This window comes from Felis catus, chromosome B4 (genome assembly GCF_018350175.1).
Source record: "Felis catus isolate Fca126 chromosome B4, F.catus_Fca126_mat1.0, whole genome shotgun sequence".
Classification (NCBI taxonomy): domain Eukaryota; kingdom Metazoa; phylum Chordata; class Mammalia; order Carnivora; family Felidae; genus Felis; species Felis catus.
The window spans coordinates 67,076,242-67,092,792 of record NC_058374.1 but is presented as its reverse complement, the minus strand read 5'-3'; the positions used below and the strand labels follow the sequence as shown (position 1 = coordinate 67,092,792).

Here is a 16,551-nt window from a genome sequence, read left to right as displayed (position 1 = left end):
TTTTTGAAGGCCAGGAAGGGGAGAAAAAAAAAAAAAAAAAAGGCAGTGTGTGAGGTTTTACTACACAGCAGGTCTTGGTGGATATTCAGTTCTGGGAACACTTGGTACCAGGGTGCAGTTCATTTACTAGCGTGCACATGACTTAACAGAAACGCATTCAGGAGTCTCGGAGTAAATCGTTTCCATATTCCACGCGGGCTGGTAAACGGCCGACGGACTGCAGAAGAGCCCAGCTGCCCAGACAGTGGCCAAACCGGGGAGCCGGTTTAGCACGAACGATTGACTCCCGGGAGGGAGGGCGATCCGCGGGGGGCTGGGGAAGGGGGTCAAAGTCCAAGCTGGAGAGAGGACAATAAGCCTAAGGGTGGAAACAAAGCGGCCCCAGGGTGGCAGCTGACCGATTCCCGGCGCTGCGCTCGTGCTCCAAGCTCAGACTTTTAGCAAAGGCGCAGGGCGAGCACCCGCTGCTGCGTTCTCCCAGAAGAGCCTAGAAGGGCGCACGGGCTCGTCGCCCTCGGGCGTGGGCAGCCCGCGGCCGGCATCCCTCCCCCGCGCGCCTCCCTGCCCAGCAGCGCCAGGCAGTGCCCGCCGAGGGCAGGGCGGGGCGCAGGCCGGGGGAGGGCGAGCTGGGGCCGGGCCGTGCGGCCGCCGCTGACGCAGTGCGGGGCCGGAGCCCTGAGCGCCCAGGCGGGCGTGGAGCGTTTTAGCCCGACCGCCCGCAGGCCGCGTCCCCACCGGAGGGGGCAGGGCGCACTTACCGGCCGTCAGGAAGCCGCGGGCGGCCTGCTGGCTCCGCCGCCGCCGCCGCCGCCGCCGCGCTCGCCTTTCAAGCGCGCCTCGTCCCCGCCCCAGATCCTGGGGGGTGAACGGGGGAGAAGGGGCGGGCGTCCGCCAGTCGCGAATCACCTCCTCCTCCTCCTGCCTCAGCGCCGCCGCCACCTTTCCATTCAGTCGCCCAACATGGCTGGAGCGCGGCGGAGGTGAGCCGGTCGCCCCCTGCCGCTCCAGTCTGCGAAGCCCGAGCGCCGCGGCTCCGGCGGTGCGTCGGCTCTGCGGTGCAGAGGCCCAGGGGCCCTGCTGTCGCCGGCCGCCAGCATGTGGGGCGCCCCGGACGAGAGCTCGGTGCGGGTGGCTGTCAGGTGAGGACCGACGCGGCGGCGGGAGGGCTGCGGGTTGGCGGGCTGAGGGCGCGGCGAGGACGCGCTCTCGTCCAGGGCAGCCGTGGCCGCGGTGCCGAGACCTGAGGGGGCGGTCTGGCGGGAGGCCGGCGTTTGGGTAAACTGAGGCTGCGTATCCCCGCCGGCAGGGCGCGCGCGGGGAGACCCTGCAGCCCCCGCGCCGGCGGCCTTTGCAGGTAGCGGGCGGCTGCGCGACGCCGGGTCCCCGGGGCGCCCAGACTGCGCGGGGGTGGAAGCCGTCGCCGCCCGCCCCCGCCGGTCCCGCACCAGGGGAACAACCGCCTCAGGTGGGGCCGCCTTGGGCGACGGCCTGGCCGGCTTCGCCCGGAGGAGCTGCCTCGGGGCTGGGCTGCGGTGTTCTTTTTATTATTTAGAGAATGTCCTACGTGTACGTGCAACTCCGGCCTTCTGAGGCTGGAGACAAAGCATCAGACTGACAGCGCTTCCGACGCAGGGTTCTAGATGCCCAAGCAGATGGAAGTCTCGTCAAGCATCACGGAGACACGCGTCGCACAAGCGTGTGGGTGTAGGAGACACATCTGGCTGGCCTGTTTGGCGTTGGAATGGGAATTCTTTGTAAGAATTACATTTCTTGGTGACAGGCCTGTAGAGGGAAGAAAACTCTTCAGCAAGTGGAATACATGGGTGACTGGGTGTAACAGCCTGACGTTAGGCAGGGTGGATACAACACAGCATTATACACGCCTGGGTGTGAGCTTTGAAATACCAGATACATCAAAATTGTATTTTGGTCAACGACAGATGCACGAGTATCGAATATAATTTAGACTATTTTGATACATATCAAGAGGCAGAGCTCTGACAGTTGCTCACGGAAAATTGCAACATCATCACTGAAATATTAATGAAGCATTCATGGTAGAATAAGTGCGTTGCTTTCACAGCTCTCTGATGGTCTACTGTGAATCCACTTCTCTTTATACTTTGAGGGATTATAAAAATTTTTAAGTTTTGAGGGATTAAAAAAATTTTCTTCAGAAAATTATTGAGACAAAATCTGCCATTCATGGAGCCTTTCTGGAAAGTTATTTTAAAAATGCTGTCATGTCAGCATTATTATTTTAGTGGCAAATCTTGGTTAGGCATAGAAATGGCAGCTTTATACACTTTGTGTCTTTAATCAATTTACAGAATAACATGTATTTTATTTTATTTTATTTTATTTTATTTTATTTTATTTTATTTTAAGTTATCTCTACACCCAACATGGGGCTCAGACTCATGACCCCGGAGATCTAGTGTCATGCTCTTCCAACTGAGCCAGCCAGGAGCCTGAGAATAACATGAATTTTAAAGATTTTTTTTTTTTTCTCTTACAGATCAGGAAATGATCACCCATGGAGGTGACAATTTTATGACTGTTTAGAATCACCTGTTTTAAAGCTTTTGGAGTTTTAATTTGGCATTTTTGGATATTCTGGGACTACTTATCCAATTGTTGGATTAGTTTATTTCTCCTAAATACTGCTGCTACCTCTCTTTTGGCCTTTTAATACTCATTAATGACTGTACCATGGCAGAAACCCAATAAAAGGCAGTTTTGTTAGCAGAGCTGGTCGAAGAGGTGAAGAAGGAGCATAAAATAGTAATGAAAACAGAAAATTAGGGTGTAAGAGAAACCATTTTTAGAGATTTAAGGTTTTTGTCTGAATTCTCTAAAATATCATAGGGCGGGTTATTTGCTATGCTATTAAATCTGCCGCTTGCACTGGAGGTGAGCAGTCACGGGTGACCCTAAAATACAGTTGACAGATAAATAATTTATATTTGATTTTGGTATGTATGTTTGCACTTTTTAAGTGGTAAGCATGGGTCTGTTTGGGAAAGGTTTATAAAAATGTTAACAACTTGGTAAGCTGCATTGTGAAGGTCCTTTTTTTTCTTTTTTCCATTAAAAACACTGAATAGATCCACTCTCTAAACTTATTTTGCATAGGGTAAAAATAACTTATGTTTTTATAGCACTTTGGTATTTATAAAGTGCTTGGAGACATATATTTTCATTTACAGCAAATATTTGTTGAATGCATATCCTTATCTCTGATTATCCTGATTCTGAGCTAAAAACAGGAATAATTCTTGGACACATACCATGTGCTAGGGTCAGTGCTGTTAAGATGTTTTATATCATGTAAAATTTCATTTATTTGCCATAACAGTCTTTGATTTGGGTTCTGTTATTATGACCATTTTACAGATGAGACACAGAAAGATTAAGAAACCTGCTTAAACTAGTAGCTACTGATGGAACCAGCATTCCAAGCCAGACAGCTTGTCTCTACAGCCCAAATTCTTAGCCATTAAACCCATATAGGTGAAAGGCAAGAACATACTTCACAAAGCTTTATTTAGCTTGAGGTCGGTTGCCTTTTTTGGGTTCTAGTTCAATTACAAATGAGTGGCTTTGACAAGTTATGCATACCTTGATATTGCTGGAAAAGATAAAACTCAAAAAGAGAGGACCTGAACTTAGTTAAAATATTTCCCCAGATTGTCTTTAATCTTTCCAGTGTCCTCCAATCCCACCCTAGTTTGTGACAGACTTCAGCAGCAGGATAAGTAAATCAATACACAGACAAAAATCAACAGACATTTGACCTGCTTTTCCTCTTCAATGAATAATGTAATAACAGGTATAGGAGACTGACTCTACTGTGAAATGCAGAAAGTGTCCTAGAGGTTCTTGTGTTTTGTTAGAGGAAGAGACTTATCAGTATGTTAAAGCTGATGACTCTATTTTAAGATTTCTCATAATAAGTGCAAGGGTCCTATAAAAATTTGGGGAAAGGAAATGCAAAAGAAAGTTTCTTATTTAGGGAGAATATTTTTTATTCAATTTCTGAAAATGGCTTTTACCTTCTGAGGTATTTTGCAGGGTATCTTTCATTGTGGTGGATATAGATTCAGATAACAGCCCTACTATTCAACCCATGTGGCTTTTGAGCACTTGAATCATGAGTAATGCTACTCAGGAACTAAATTTATCATTTTCTTAAAATTAAAGAAAAAAATTACCTGAGAGAGAGAGCACGCATGTGGGCATGCACATGCAATCGGGGGAGGGGCAGAGAGAGGAAAGAGAGAATCCAGAGCAGGCTCTGCATTGCCAGTCTGGAGCCTGATGTGGAGTTCGAACTCACAAACCAGGAGATCATAACCTGAGCCAAAGTCGGATGCTTAAACCAACTGAGACACCCAAGGCACCCCATTTTTAAACTTAAAAAAATTGGTCCTTGATTTAGTTTTTGGGTAACTTTTGAATATTCTTTTTTTTAATGTTTTAATTTATTTTTGAGAGAGAAAGACAGGTGTGAACAAGGGATGGGAGAGAAAGAGGGAGACACAATCCAAAGCAGGCTCCACAGAATCTGAGCTATTGGCTCTGAGCTGTCAGCACAGAGCCTGATATGGGGCTTGAACCCACGAATTGTGAGATCATGACCTGAACTTAAGTGAGATGCCCAACTGACTGAGCCATCCAGGCCCCTCGTGAATATTCTTGAAACAACTTGGTTATATGGATCTACTTTTTTAACTTTAAGTTTGTATAATTTAAATACTTACAAAATATTTCTGGTAAAAATTTAGTGTCATAATGACATATGGTATAAGTATAATATATACACTGGATTTAAAAGATTTAGTAAGAAAAAATGAATGCAAATATGTCAATAATCTTTGTTTGATTACATATTAAAATTATTTTTTGATATATTGAGTTTTTAAAATTAATTTATTTGGAGAGAGCCTTGCGATTGGGTGGGGGGGAGCAGAGAGAGGGAGAGACAGAATCCCAAGCAGGCTCTGTGCTGTCAGCACAGAGCTCTATGTGGGGCTTGAACTCACCAACTGTGAGACCATGACCTGAGCCAAGATCAAGAGTCCGATGCTTAACCAACTGAGCTGCCCAGGTGCCCCAATATATTGAGTTAAATAAAATATTATTAAAATTAATTTCATCCTGGGGTGCCTGGTGGCTCAGTTGGTTAAGTGTTCGACTTCGGCTCAGGTTCTGATCATGTAGTTGGTGAGTTTGAGCCCAATTGGGCTCTCTGCCATTAGCACAGTGCCTGCTTTGGATCCTCTGTTCCCATCTCTCTCCACCCCCTGCCCCTCAAAAATAAATAGACATTAAAAAAAAAGAATTAATTTTATTTATTTATTTTTCCTTTTAAAAAATGTGGCTCCTAGAAAATTTAAAATTAAATAAATGTTGTGCTCGCTTCAGCAGCACATATACTAAAATTAAGTAAATGTTGCTCACATTAAATTTCTATTGGAGACGTGACTGAGTGACGCAGTTGGTTAAGCATCCGACTTTGGCTCAGATCATGATCTCACAGTTCAAATGTTCGAGCCCTGCATTGGGCTCTGTGCTGACAGCTCAGAGCCTGGAGCCTGCTTGAGATTCTCTGTCTCCCTTTCTCTCTCCCCCTCTCCCGCTCAGGCTCTGTCTCTCTCTCTCTCTCAAAAATAAATAAACACTAAACCATTAAAAAAAATTTCTATTGAATAGTACTGCTCTATAATTTAAAAAATGTGAAAGAAGTACAGAATAAAACTAGGGTACATCAATATATAGAAATAAATCATAGCCACCCCATCATAGACTAACCACACCCTTAGATCAAGAAATTCTGTAATAACTAAGGTGTCTTTTTTAGATAGACACACACACACACACACACACACACACACACACACACACGACTTGATTTAAAGGTAACATTACCGCCCCCCCCGCCAGGGTACATAGGTGTGGAAAGATACTGATTATGGACTCAGTATGGTAGCCGAAGTCTTAGAAAATGTGGTAAATTAAATGGATGGCTTAGGTAGATGTCATCAACAAAAATGAGCAACAAAGTGTAATATATATTCTATTCTTAATATCTAAGTATACTGATTTGAATCAGGTAAGTCAAAATGATAAGATCAATTAAACATTTTGAATTCTAAATTTAAGACATTATCAGATGATGTGCCTTTTTCCCTTCCCTGTCTATGAATGCTGATTTAGCAGATTTGAAACTTTTTTCCTTTTCAAGAACTTTAGTTTGCAAAATATGTCAAGGGTTGGACAAAAATAGAGATACAGAGAAGACCATTGTGTTTTTGTGTCATTGTCTCTATGGTTGTGAGTTAAAATGTCTTTGTTTGGCTTTGGCAGAGAGCTGTACATATCCTTGACAGTCAGTTTGGATTAGTTTGTAATGTACTCTAATTGGGTTTCAATTTGCTGTGTTTTTACCTTACTAAAGCAATTTTAAGAAGTGGCATTACTCAGCAGGCTTATGATTGGTTGGTTGCACAGTTAAAAGCTCAGTTTTAGGTCTGTGAGTGGCACTGATTTCCAATGTGACCTCTCTGCACTTTTCTTTTTCCACATGCTGAGGTGGCAATGTAAAGGTATTAAGAATTCTAAGAATTTTGCACATGCAGTGTATTAAATATGTGATTTTGTTGTTGTTGGTTAAACTGTTGGCTCTATATTGACAGGAAGGAAGTATTTTAACATTTCAAACTTGACTTTCCTAATAATATGTTTACTTTGGGTACTCTTTGTTATTGAACAGAAAACATTTAGTCTTTTGTGGTCACTTTTTCCCATTCTGGTTATAATGAAAATGTACAATATTTTACTTAATCTACATTAAAACTCTATCATGTAATCTGTACAGATACCCTTTTCCCTGTTTTACAGATGGAAAAATGAGATGAAAAAAGGCACTGGGTGACCTTTTCAAGGTTTCTTAGCTATTAAATATTTTTGTTTGTTTTAATTGAGAAATAATTGACACATATATTAGTTTCAGGTATACAGCATAATGATTAGGGGCACCTGGGTGGCTCAGTTGGTTAAGCATCTGACTCTTTGTTTTGGCTCAGGTCATAATCTCACAGTTTGGTTCGTGAGTTTGAACCCCACATCTGGCTCCTCGCTGACAGTGGGAAGCCTGATTGGGATTCTCTGTCCCTCTATCTCCCTTCCCCTGCTTGCTCTTTCTGTCTCCCTCAAAATACATAAATAAATTTAAAAAATTAAAAAAACACATAATCAATATCATTGCAATCACATTGCAAAGTGGTCAGCACTATACGTCTAGTTAAAGTCTCTTATTTCTTTTTTTTTTTTAATTTTTTAATGTTTTATTTATTTTTGAGACAGAGAGAGACAGAGCATGAACAGGGGAGGGACAGAAAGAGAGGGAGACACAGAATCCAAAGCAGGCTCCAGGCTCCGAGCGGTCAGCACAGAGCCCGACGCTGGGCTCGAACTCACTAACTGCAAGATCATGACCTGAGCCGAAGTCGGATGCTTAACCGACTGAGCCACTCAGGCGCCCCTAAAGTCTCTTATTTCTGTTCTTAAACGTTTTTCCGAATGTTTTCAAAACATTTCATCTACTAATTTCAAGGTAATAAAGATCTTTCAAGCTGAAATGCTTATATACATGTGAGGTAAATTATTCCAAATAACTTAATATTTAGAAAATATAGAAGTAGATAAATGGGGCTTTTAGAAATATTTATTTTATGGAGATAGATGATTTTCTGGTGTTTGATCATTTGTTTATTCCTTTCTTCATGTAACAAGTGTTTATTAAGTGCCTACTATGTGTTGGGCACTTTTTTTTTTAGATCTTATTTTTAAGTAATCTCTACACCCAAGGTGGGCCTTGAATTTACAACATTGAGATCAAGAGTTGCTTGCCCCACCACCTGAGCCAGGCAGGTGCCCTGTGCTGAATACTTTTCTAATTTGGGGGATATGCAGCCCATATGACATACTTGGTCCCTGATTTTACATCCCTAACAGTACAAGTCTCTTTAAAAGCACAAAATATGTTGGAACTAACACAAAATATAATCAACGGTGTGAACTAGAAAGAAAGACAATTGTTGCAGCTTAGTTTTTATTTCTCCTTTATTTTTTATTTTTATTTTTTAAGGATTTTATTTTTTTAAAGTAATCTCTACACCCAATGTGGGGCTTGAACTTACAACCCTAAGATCAATAGTCACATGCTCTACCAACTGAGCCAGCTGGGAGCCCCTCTACTTTATTTTTTTAATAGCATTTTTTAGTTACTGCATTTCATTAAAAACAGTGATTTAAAAAATGAAAGGTGTGCCCTGATTCCAAAGGTATTTCATATGAAAGGTGAACTTCAAAGCCTATGCATTAGGGAGATTTTATTTATATCATGTCCTACTTGATAAAATATGCATGCCCCACTTTGTATGTGTCTTTGTATGTCTTTGTAGTTGGATTAGGAAGTAAGGGAAATGAAAGAAAGGAGACCAAAGAGCTAGTAGATGATGTAAGTTGAAAGTCAGTGAAATTATTTTATTTACAAATATGAGTTGATATTATTTCTTCAGATAGGGTTTATTCAATTTATGAAGTATGGTAGACCTGTTTGTTGTTTGGAACTCCATGAAAGTTCAAGTTTCATGTCTAATTATTGCTACCCTTTGAGCTCATACCATCATACCTGCTAATTGGTTAATATTTTGATGCATAATTATGGGGTAGAGAATGATGCACTAGAAATTCCAGTTTCGTGAAACCATGAAAGCAGAAATTATCTTGGCAGTTAATTTCGTAATCTTCCCAATCTTCCAATTCTCATCAATTTCTCTTCAAAGATGTGAACTTGGAATATGCATTATAATGGATGTTTTCCCCAAAGATATGTTACAACCCACTTGTGTGACTCTGATTTACAAATGGTTATTTTTTGTCAACATTAGACATGACCTTCATCTCAGCTTCAGATTAGGAAGGAAAACACAAAAATGAAAAGGGATGTCAGATAATAGAAAGTATTTGTATATGGTATATCATTAGAATAAGTTTATTCAAAATGAAACAAATATGTTTGTTATTTTCAACACTTCTCTCTGGGAAGCGGATTTGTGAATTCTGTCTTTCAGCTTGGTTTCCCAGTGGATTAACTATTAATCTTCTCAGAGTGTTAAAATAGTTTTCCTGTAGCTCAAGCTTTATTTGAAGTAAATGACAGCCAAGCCAAAGAGACAATTGTTGTGACACTGTATGGTCATTATGAGATCCTTCTGAATGTTTAAGAATTGTATTTGAAGTTCCTTTATCCTTTGTTTTTTTGAAATTATTAGACATTTATATATGGAAGATAATTTGTAGTATGTCTATGATTATTGAAAAAAATAGATTTTAAAATTGAAAGGGTGTAAAAGGACTAGCTGGTTGAGGCCCCTTCTTTACAATAGTTTAGACAATAGAGGCCCAGAGAAGTTGAGAAAATTGCGTGAGGTACCACAGCCTCTCAACTGTTCTGTTTATTAGTTTTGTAGATTTTCTAGATCTTTATGTTTTTGTGGCAGACATGTTAGAAATAGATTAAATTTATCTTAAAAACTACAGTTTTAATCCCTTAAGTACTCCTTATAAAAGTTCACTTGACATTTAGATGAGTTCCCCCATTCTTAGTGCCCATTATTTTTGCTTTATGATGGCCTCAATTCTAGAAAACTAGAACAAGTGTTTCTAAAAAGGACCTGTGAAAGGCAGAAACAGAAGGACTCCTGGAATAGAAATTCTGGTCTATATTTTGGGGTTCCTGGCATATTCACATGTGAAGAAATGCCAGAACTGGGTTATTAAAATAATATGGACTGTCTTCAACATTCATAGGTAGCACATTAGTGCTTTAACTACAACCACCAAAGGATAAGTGTGTATAGTCTAATTTGGAAATAATGTTCAACATGGAAATAGGAGGATTTTGTGAATGCTAGGCACATAGCCTTCTCCCCCTTCCCTTCCCTTGGTTCTTAAAACTTTTTTTTTCTTTTTACTCCAACATACTTAAAGATTATAGCACATTGCAGTAATAATGGCAGACTCACTATGAACAAGATGGTTGGAGGGTGGCATAGGGTAGAGGTAGGGTTGGATCATGTGGGGGGGGTGAGATGTATTTATTGGAACCTGGAAGTGGAAATGGAACTAGAAATCTGAGTGGTTTAAAAAGACCCCCTTTTGAGTATTACTTCAATTGACAGGTGGTTCTCAAGCTTTTAAGTAATATCTCATCCCTTCCCCTCTTTATTTTAGAAGGAAATAAAGAATACAAAACATTTGGACCATAATGGAGGCCTATCATTCAACAGATGTTTTAAGTCCCACCTCTACATGAAATCTTTCTACACTTCCATGCATAGAAATTTCTGCCTTTTTTTTTTAATGTTTATTTATTTATTTTGAGACACAGAGAGAGAGAGCACGAGTTGGGTAGAGTCAGAGGGAGAGGGAGAGAATCCCAAGCAGGCTACACTCTGTCAATACAGACCCTGATGTAGGGCTCCATCTCACAAACCGTGAGATTGTGCCCTGAGCCAAAATCAAGAGTCAGATGCTCAACTGACCAACCCAGGTGCCCTGGCCATAAATCCTCTTTATATGAGTCTTCTCACTTTCCCTCTAAAATTGCCATGAGAGAGATATACACCATGTAATTTTCACTGTTGAGCATTGAAATGTTCCCCAAACTCACAGGATATTTAATGCTTTTTAAAAGAAAGTGCTAATGTATTGATAGTATCATTATAATGGAACATTTGAAGGACATTGCGGTTGTTGTAATGAAACAAACAGATATCTACATGTCTAGATTGGAGTGAAGGTCTTTCAGGATTTAACCCCATGGTCAGGCTACTTAGGTGACTATTCACCCTTGTCAGTGTCTTCAGTAAGAGCAGGGAACTAAGGAAATTGTTCACACTTGATTGTGCCCCACCATGAGCCCAAGCAGGGGCTAAATCAAGGACAGCTCAAGGTTTAGTCCTTCCTCTTTGGATCTCTTAGTATGTAGTAAAATATTAGTTTTTGAGATTGAATTTGACATTATTCTCAACCTTGAGGAGCTGTGTCTGTCACTTAGCATTATGATATTGTAGTTTTCTGAATATGATGAAGGACATATTTTGTCAGAGTAGTTATTTGTATTCTTTTACACAGTTACATAGTCATTTTGGAGTTGTTTTAAATGAGAGACTTTCAGCAAGCAGGAACAATAAACCTTGGAGAGGGTCAAGCTGTAGTTAATAATTAGGATGTGGTATGTTGATCACATGGTGTAATGAGGCATAGGCCATCTCTACTCTCAATTGTATTCTTCCTAATCTTATTTACTTTTTAGATCAAAATTCATTTTTTTATTATATAATTATTAAATGTCCACTGCGTACTGGAATCATGTTGGAGACAAGGTAATATAATAGAATGAACATGGGGTGGTTAGGAAGTGTTTTGGTCTGGACCCTAACCAGGGACAAATTTGGCTTTTAGTCAGTAGTTATGTACCTATCTAAGTGGACTTGAAAAAGGATCAAAAGAGCCAGTCATGTGAAAGCATTTGGAAAATGGTTTTACACAACAGAGGCAGGAATATTATTAGAGATGAGTCTGATATAGCCAATGATGGGCATGTTGGTTATATTCTAAACTCTAGCAATTGGATTAGTCATTCCCTAATGTGTAAAGTGCTTTATATGTGTTTGTTCTTTTGTTTTTTGAGTGTGTCTGTGACTTGTACCACTATGAATGGTCCAAAAATGTATATAAATACTTGCAAAATCCTTTCCTTGTCCAATCTTCTAGTTTCATTTTGTTTTCAGTATGTGCATCACATACCATCCTTCTCTGTCTTACCAAATTCCTTCTTTTATAGTTTAGTAAAATCCACCATTTTTATTCTTTCTTTTCTCTTCCCACACAGACTTCCAGTTGGTATGGTTTTGAGTATTTTGTAGTTACTGCTGACATTGACAATAGTATTGAGTTACATTTTCCACTAGTTATTTAACCTAATATAAGAGGATGATGACTAAATTGGTTAATAAAAATGTGAATTTTCATTTTGAAATGGATTGCACTAGATTTTTGAAAATGTTATTAATGTTTTCCCTGCTTCCTCGTATGAATGTAGGCAACAGTGCACTAAACCAGACTATGGATTAAAGGGTGCTAAAAAGGGTAAACTAAGTAAAAAGACCAGAAATAATAATAACACAAAATTTAAAAAATTTACATTTTCTCTTAAATTTTGGCACCTAGAGCTAATGGGGTAATGTACTTGCAGTATTCATTGATAGGGCTATATGAAGACTTATCTAAAAACATTTAAAATTTTTTTCTTTTTTCAACGTTTATTTATTTTTGGGACAGAGAGAGACAGAGCATGAACGGGGAGGGGCAGAGAGAGAGAGGGAGACACAGAATCGGAAACAGGCTCCAGGCTCTGAGCCATCAGCCCAGAGCCTGACGCGGGGCTCGAACTCACGGACCGCGAGATCGTGACCTGGCTGAAGTCGGACGCTTAACCGACTGCGCCACCCAGGCGCCCCTCTAAAAACATTTTAAAGAATACTGTTACATAGAAGCAGGAAATAGATCTTGCAAGCCTAGCCTAGTGATCTTAAAATCAGCTTTTCATTTCATAAGTTATGTTTATTGGACTTTTCTCCCTTATTGTTTTCTTCTTTTGTTTTAAAGTTTATTTATTTATTTTTTTTACTAACCTCTACACCCAATGTGGGACTCAAATTTATAACCCAGAAATCAAGAGTCACATGTTCCTCCGACTGAGCCAGCCAGGTGCCCAATTTTTTTCTGTTATTGAAATAATATAATCACATTAGAAAAACCATCTAGGAAAAGATGAAAAAAAAAATCAATCACAGTTCACCACCCTGATCTAATTACTGTCAATTAGCATTTTGGTATATTTCTTTTTAGTCTGTTTCTGTGGATATACTTTTATACCCTGATGTTTACCATTTTAGAGTATAGCATAGAATTTTTACATGTCCTTATATCAAAGAAGGGCATTTTGAGTAACATGTTTAAGTATCATCTACTGTATTTTAGTGTTTAATATATATTAAATTCCATATATAAAACAGTAATTTAATTGACAGGCTTTTGTTGTCTAATAAGGATGTTAATTTCATTTTTTCTAAGAGTTGGCTCTGCTTTATGATTCCTGGTAATGTTTTCATTTCTACTGATAAGCATAGACTGTACAAATGACCATTTTCTGGAATTGAAGGGGAAGGGTAGTGCTGCCCATCCACAACATACGGTTAAATGTTGTGGCATTGAGGATGCTTTTTAGGAAAAGATATCTTGATTTATAACTTTAATTTTTCAGCTATATCTACAGCAAGATATAATGTATTAGGGTAATACAGATATTCATTGAACACATTGGTCTAAGCCGCTGATGGTTAATCAAACACAGGTCCATAACCATTCCATGTTTCTTGAAAAGTAGTGCATTTCTAAAGTACTTATTTTGCTTGTGTTCACCTCAGTTTAACACAAAACACTTGCTTGAGCAGCCTGTTGGTCACCTAGTCTGCATCTGTCCTGCTCTAAAATGGAACTTGTCAACTGCTGATTAAACATGAGATTACAGATTTCATTCCTGGTTATTTGGCCTGCCATTTAAGGTTCTTTAATCCAAATGTGACATCTGTGACATTTTCAAGTCTCAGTTTAGGCAATACAATATGATACTTTTGAATTTTAGTTTGCCAGCTTGCCCTTAGATTGGCAACAAATTCCATCTGTCCTTGATTATATTCTTATCTTTAGTTGCTTAAGTGTAATTGGACCTTCTGTTACCTTTGTAGCAGATTCAGTTCTTGTCTCTGAGTATAGGGTTTCTTTAGTCATCTTTGGTTCTTAATTTTGTATTAACTTGGTATAGCCAGTCATAATTTTATTTATCTTGTGTATATGTTCTATCAGTGCAGCTTTTCCACATAGAGTAAGTCAAAGACTTCTGATGATTTTGCACTTTTAAATTTGAGTACACTTTGACATCAATTCTGTTGTCTCATTTTATGTTTCAACAGTAGGGTTCTACCTCATTCTATTTAAAAATAGACATAAAGAAATGATGTGTTTTTGAGTACTGTGGGTATTGGTGATCTGTAAGTTCAGTTGACTTCAGTATAATGCTAATAAGGCCAGGATTATGAGTTTTATCCCTGGATGGACTTGTGTGCTTTGCTGCTTTTTAATGTAAACTTTACTATGACAACAAATACTGCTGTTCAGAAGCAGCAACTGGTGAGCATGAATCAGTACAAATCGGTTAACACTGATGAGAATTATTTAACCATGTTCCAGAATTTTCATCCCCCTTATTAGGTCATTATGAGTGAAAATATTTTTATATTTTCAAATAAATATAGGAGCTCAATAAATATTGTTATAGTCAAAGTCTACACAGGCTTAATAAAATAGCACTTACATGTTTGCTGTGAAAATTAAATAAGAACATGTATATAAAACCCTTATACTACTGGCACTTAGTAAATGTTTTATAAAGAGTAGACACTACTGTTAGGACTAACTAACAGTTAGGACTGTTAGGGTCAGTCCTAAATAAAGCCACAAGTAAATCAGAGCAGTGTTGTTTGCCCCACCTTAGTCTGAAATTTGTTTTGCTGCTCCAATCTTATATGCTGTGCTTTTAGGGTCATAGCTTTCCCTGTAACCTATTTTATTTGTCCAGACTTGACTTCTGTCTTGGTTTCCTGATTTGTATCCCTTTTCCTATATCTTGGATCCAAATTTGCTTCAGTGAAATTATGGAAAGCCTTCTTGTCCTCTTTTTTTCAAGAGGAGTTTCCTTTAACTCAGGTGGGCTTACTTGATTCTACTTGCATATACACACTGACACTGACACTGATCAAGCCTGGGTTACTTCTGCCCCTTAACTTCACTTTCATGTGGCTGGTTGTCCAATTTTCTCTCTTACCGCATGCCAGCCTGGTGCCCAGGTATTTTTTGAGACAGACTTCACTTGAGATCAAGAAGCTGTGATTTTGTCATGGAATTGACATGAAACACACACACACACACACACACACACACACACACACACACGCACACACTCCTCAAAACATAAAATCCACTGAGGAGTTGATGAATCTGGCTAATGTGGTATAAAATATATTAATGTTAATAGACAAAATAGATATTTTTTTGTGATTAAAAATTTTTTTTAATGTTTATTTTTGAGGCAGAGAGAGAGAGAGAGAGACAGAGCACGAGTAGGGGAGGGGCAGAGAGAGAGGGAGACACAAATTCCGAAGCACGCTCCAGGCTCTGAGCTGTCAGCACAGAGCCCGATGCAGGGCTTGAACTCACCAACGGTGAGATCATGACCTGAGCCTAAGTCAGTTGCGCAGCCGACTGAGCGACCCACGTACCCTAGATATTTATTTCTTAACATCAGCTGATGAAAATATTGTCAACCTGTCTGTATGACATTTTGGTTAAAAAACTTACATGAATATGTCAAATATATGAAATTTTGAGTCCTCATCTGTGGCTTTATTGTCATTTTGTAGTGGAAAATTTTGTTCACCCCTAAACTGTACCTACCTATGCATTAATATGAAAATGGTTCTGTCTATTGCTGTGGCCATGTAATATATGCATAATGACAGCCTAGCATCTCAATTTTTGTTTATTTATTTGCAGAGAGAGAGAATGAGCAGGGAGGAGTGGAGAGAGAGGGAGAGAATCCCAAGCAGGCTCCATGCTGTCAGCGTGGAGCCTGATGTGGGGCTCAAACTCACGAACTGTGAGACCATGACCTGAGCTGAAGTCTGACACTTAACCAGCTGAGCCATCCAGGTGCCCCAGCATCTCAATTCTGATGAAGCAGCCCATAGACTGTGTGTTGGGCTAGGCCAGATCAATGGTATACACTGTAATTGCTTAGTACAGGACTGGCATATCTAGGTCAATTGGCCAGTGCTGTTTCTCACAGCAGCTTCACTGAAGTGAGATGGGATGGGAAGAAGAATGTGTGAAAGGGATCAAGGGAACTGATTCTTGAAATCAGGTAGCCATTGTGGTTCTCAGTAGCCCTGCACTCTCAATTAAAAGCATCATGGTTCTTTTAATGGTTCTTTTAACCAGTGCCCTGTCTTATCCCAGTATCCATCAAGGATCTGCCAAAAACCACTTGATATCTCTTTTTCTAGCTTCATATTCCTTATTAATTTTGTCTTTTCCCTTCACCCCAAGCCTGCCTTAATTTTATTTTCCTTTGGGGCATGGCTTATTAAAAACAGCATGGATTTTAGCGTCACAAAGATTTGAGTTCTAAATTTTAGGACAGCCACCTAAGCTTTATGAATCTTGGTTTTCTCATCTATAAAATGGAGTTAATACCTACCTTATAGGTTGTTAAGATTATATGAGGGTTATTATTTTTTTATATTATTATTTTTTTTAATGTTTATTATTTTGAGAGAGAGAGGTAGAGCACAAGCAGGG

General features: G+C 39.6%; 1 protein-coding gene across 13 annotated transcripts in view; it reads left to right on the top strand.

Moving 5' to 3' along the window:
* Positions 1–657: 657 nt before the first annotated feature.
* The window catches only part of KIF21A (kinesin family member 21A), a 152,443-nt gene continuing 136,549 nt past the window's right edge, over positions 658–16,551 (top strand). For 6 of the 13 annotated variants that reach the window (XM_023256935.2, XM_023256932.2, XM_023256930.2 and 3 more), the window contains exon 1: positions 661–1,139. In XM_023256935.2, coding sequence (XP_023112703.1) covers positions 1,096–1,139 — 44 coding nt within the window. In that variant the 5' untranslated portion in view covers positions 661–1,095. Of the gene's footprint in view, positions 1,140–16,551 lie in introns of all 13 variants that reach the window. The other 7 variants (XM_023256936.2, XM_023256934.2, XM_023256940.2 and 4 more) reach the window with 4 other exon arrangements.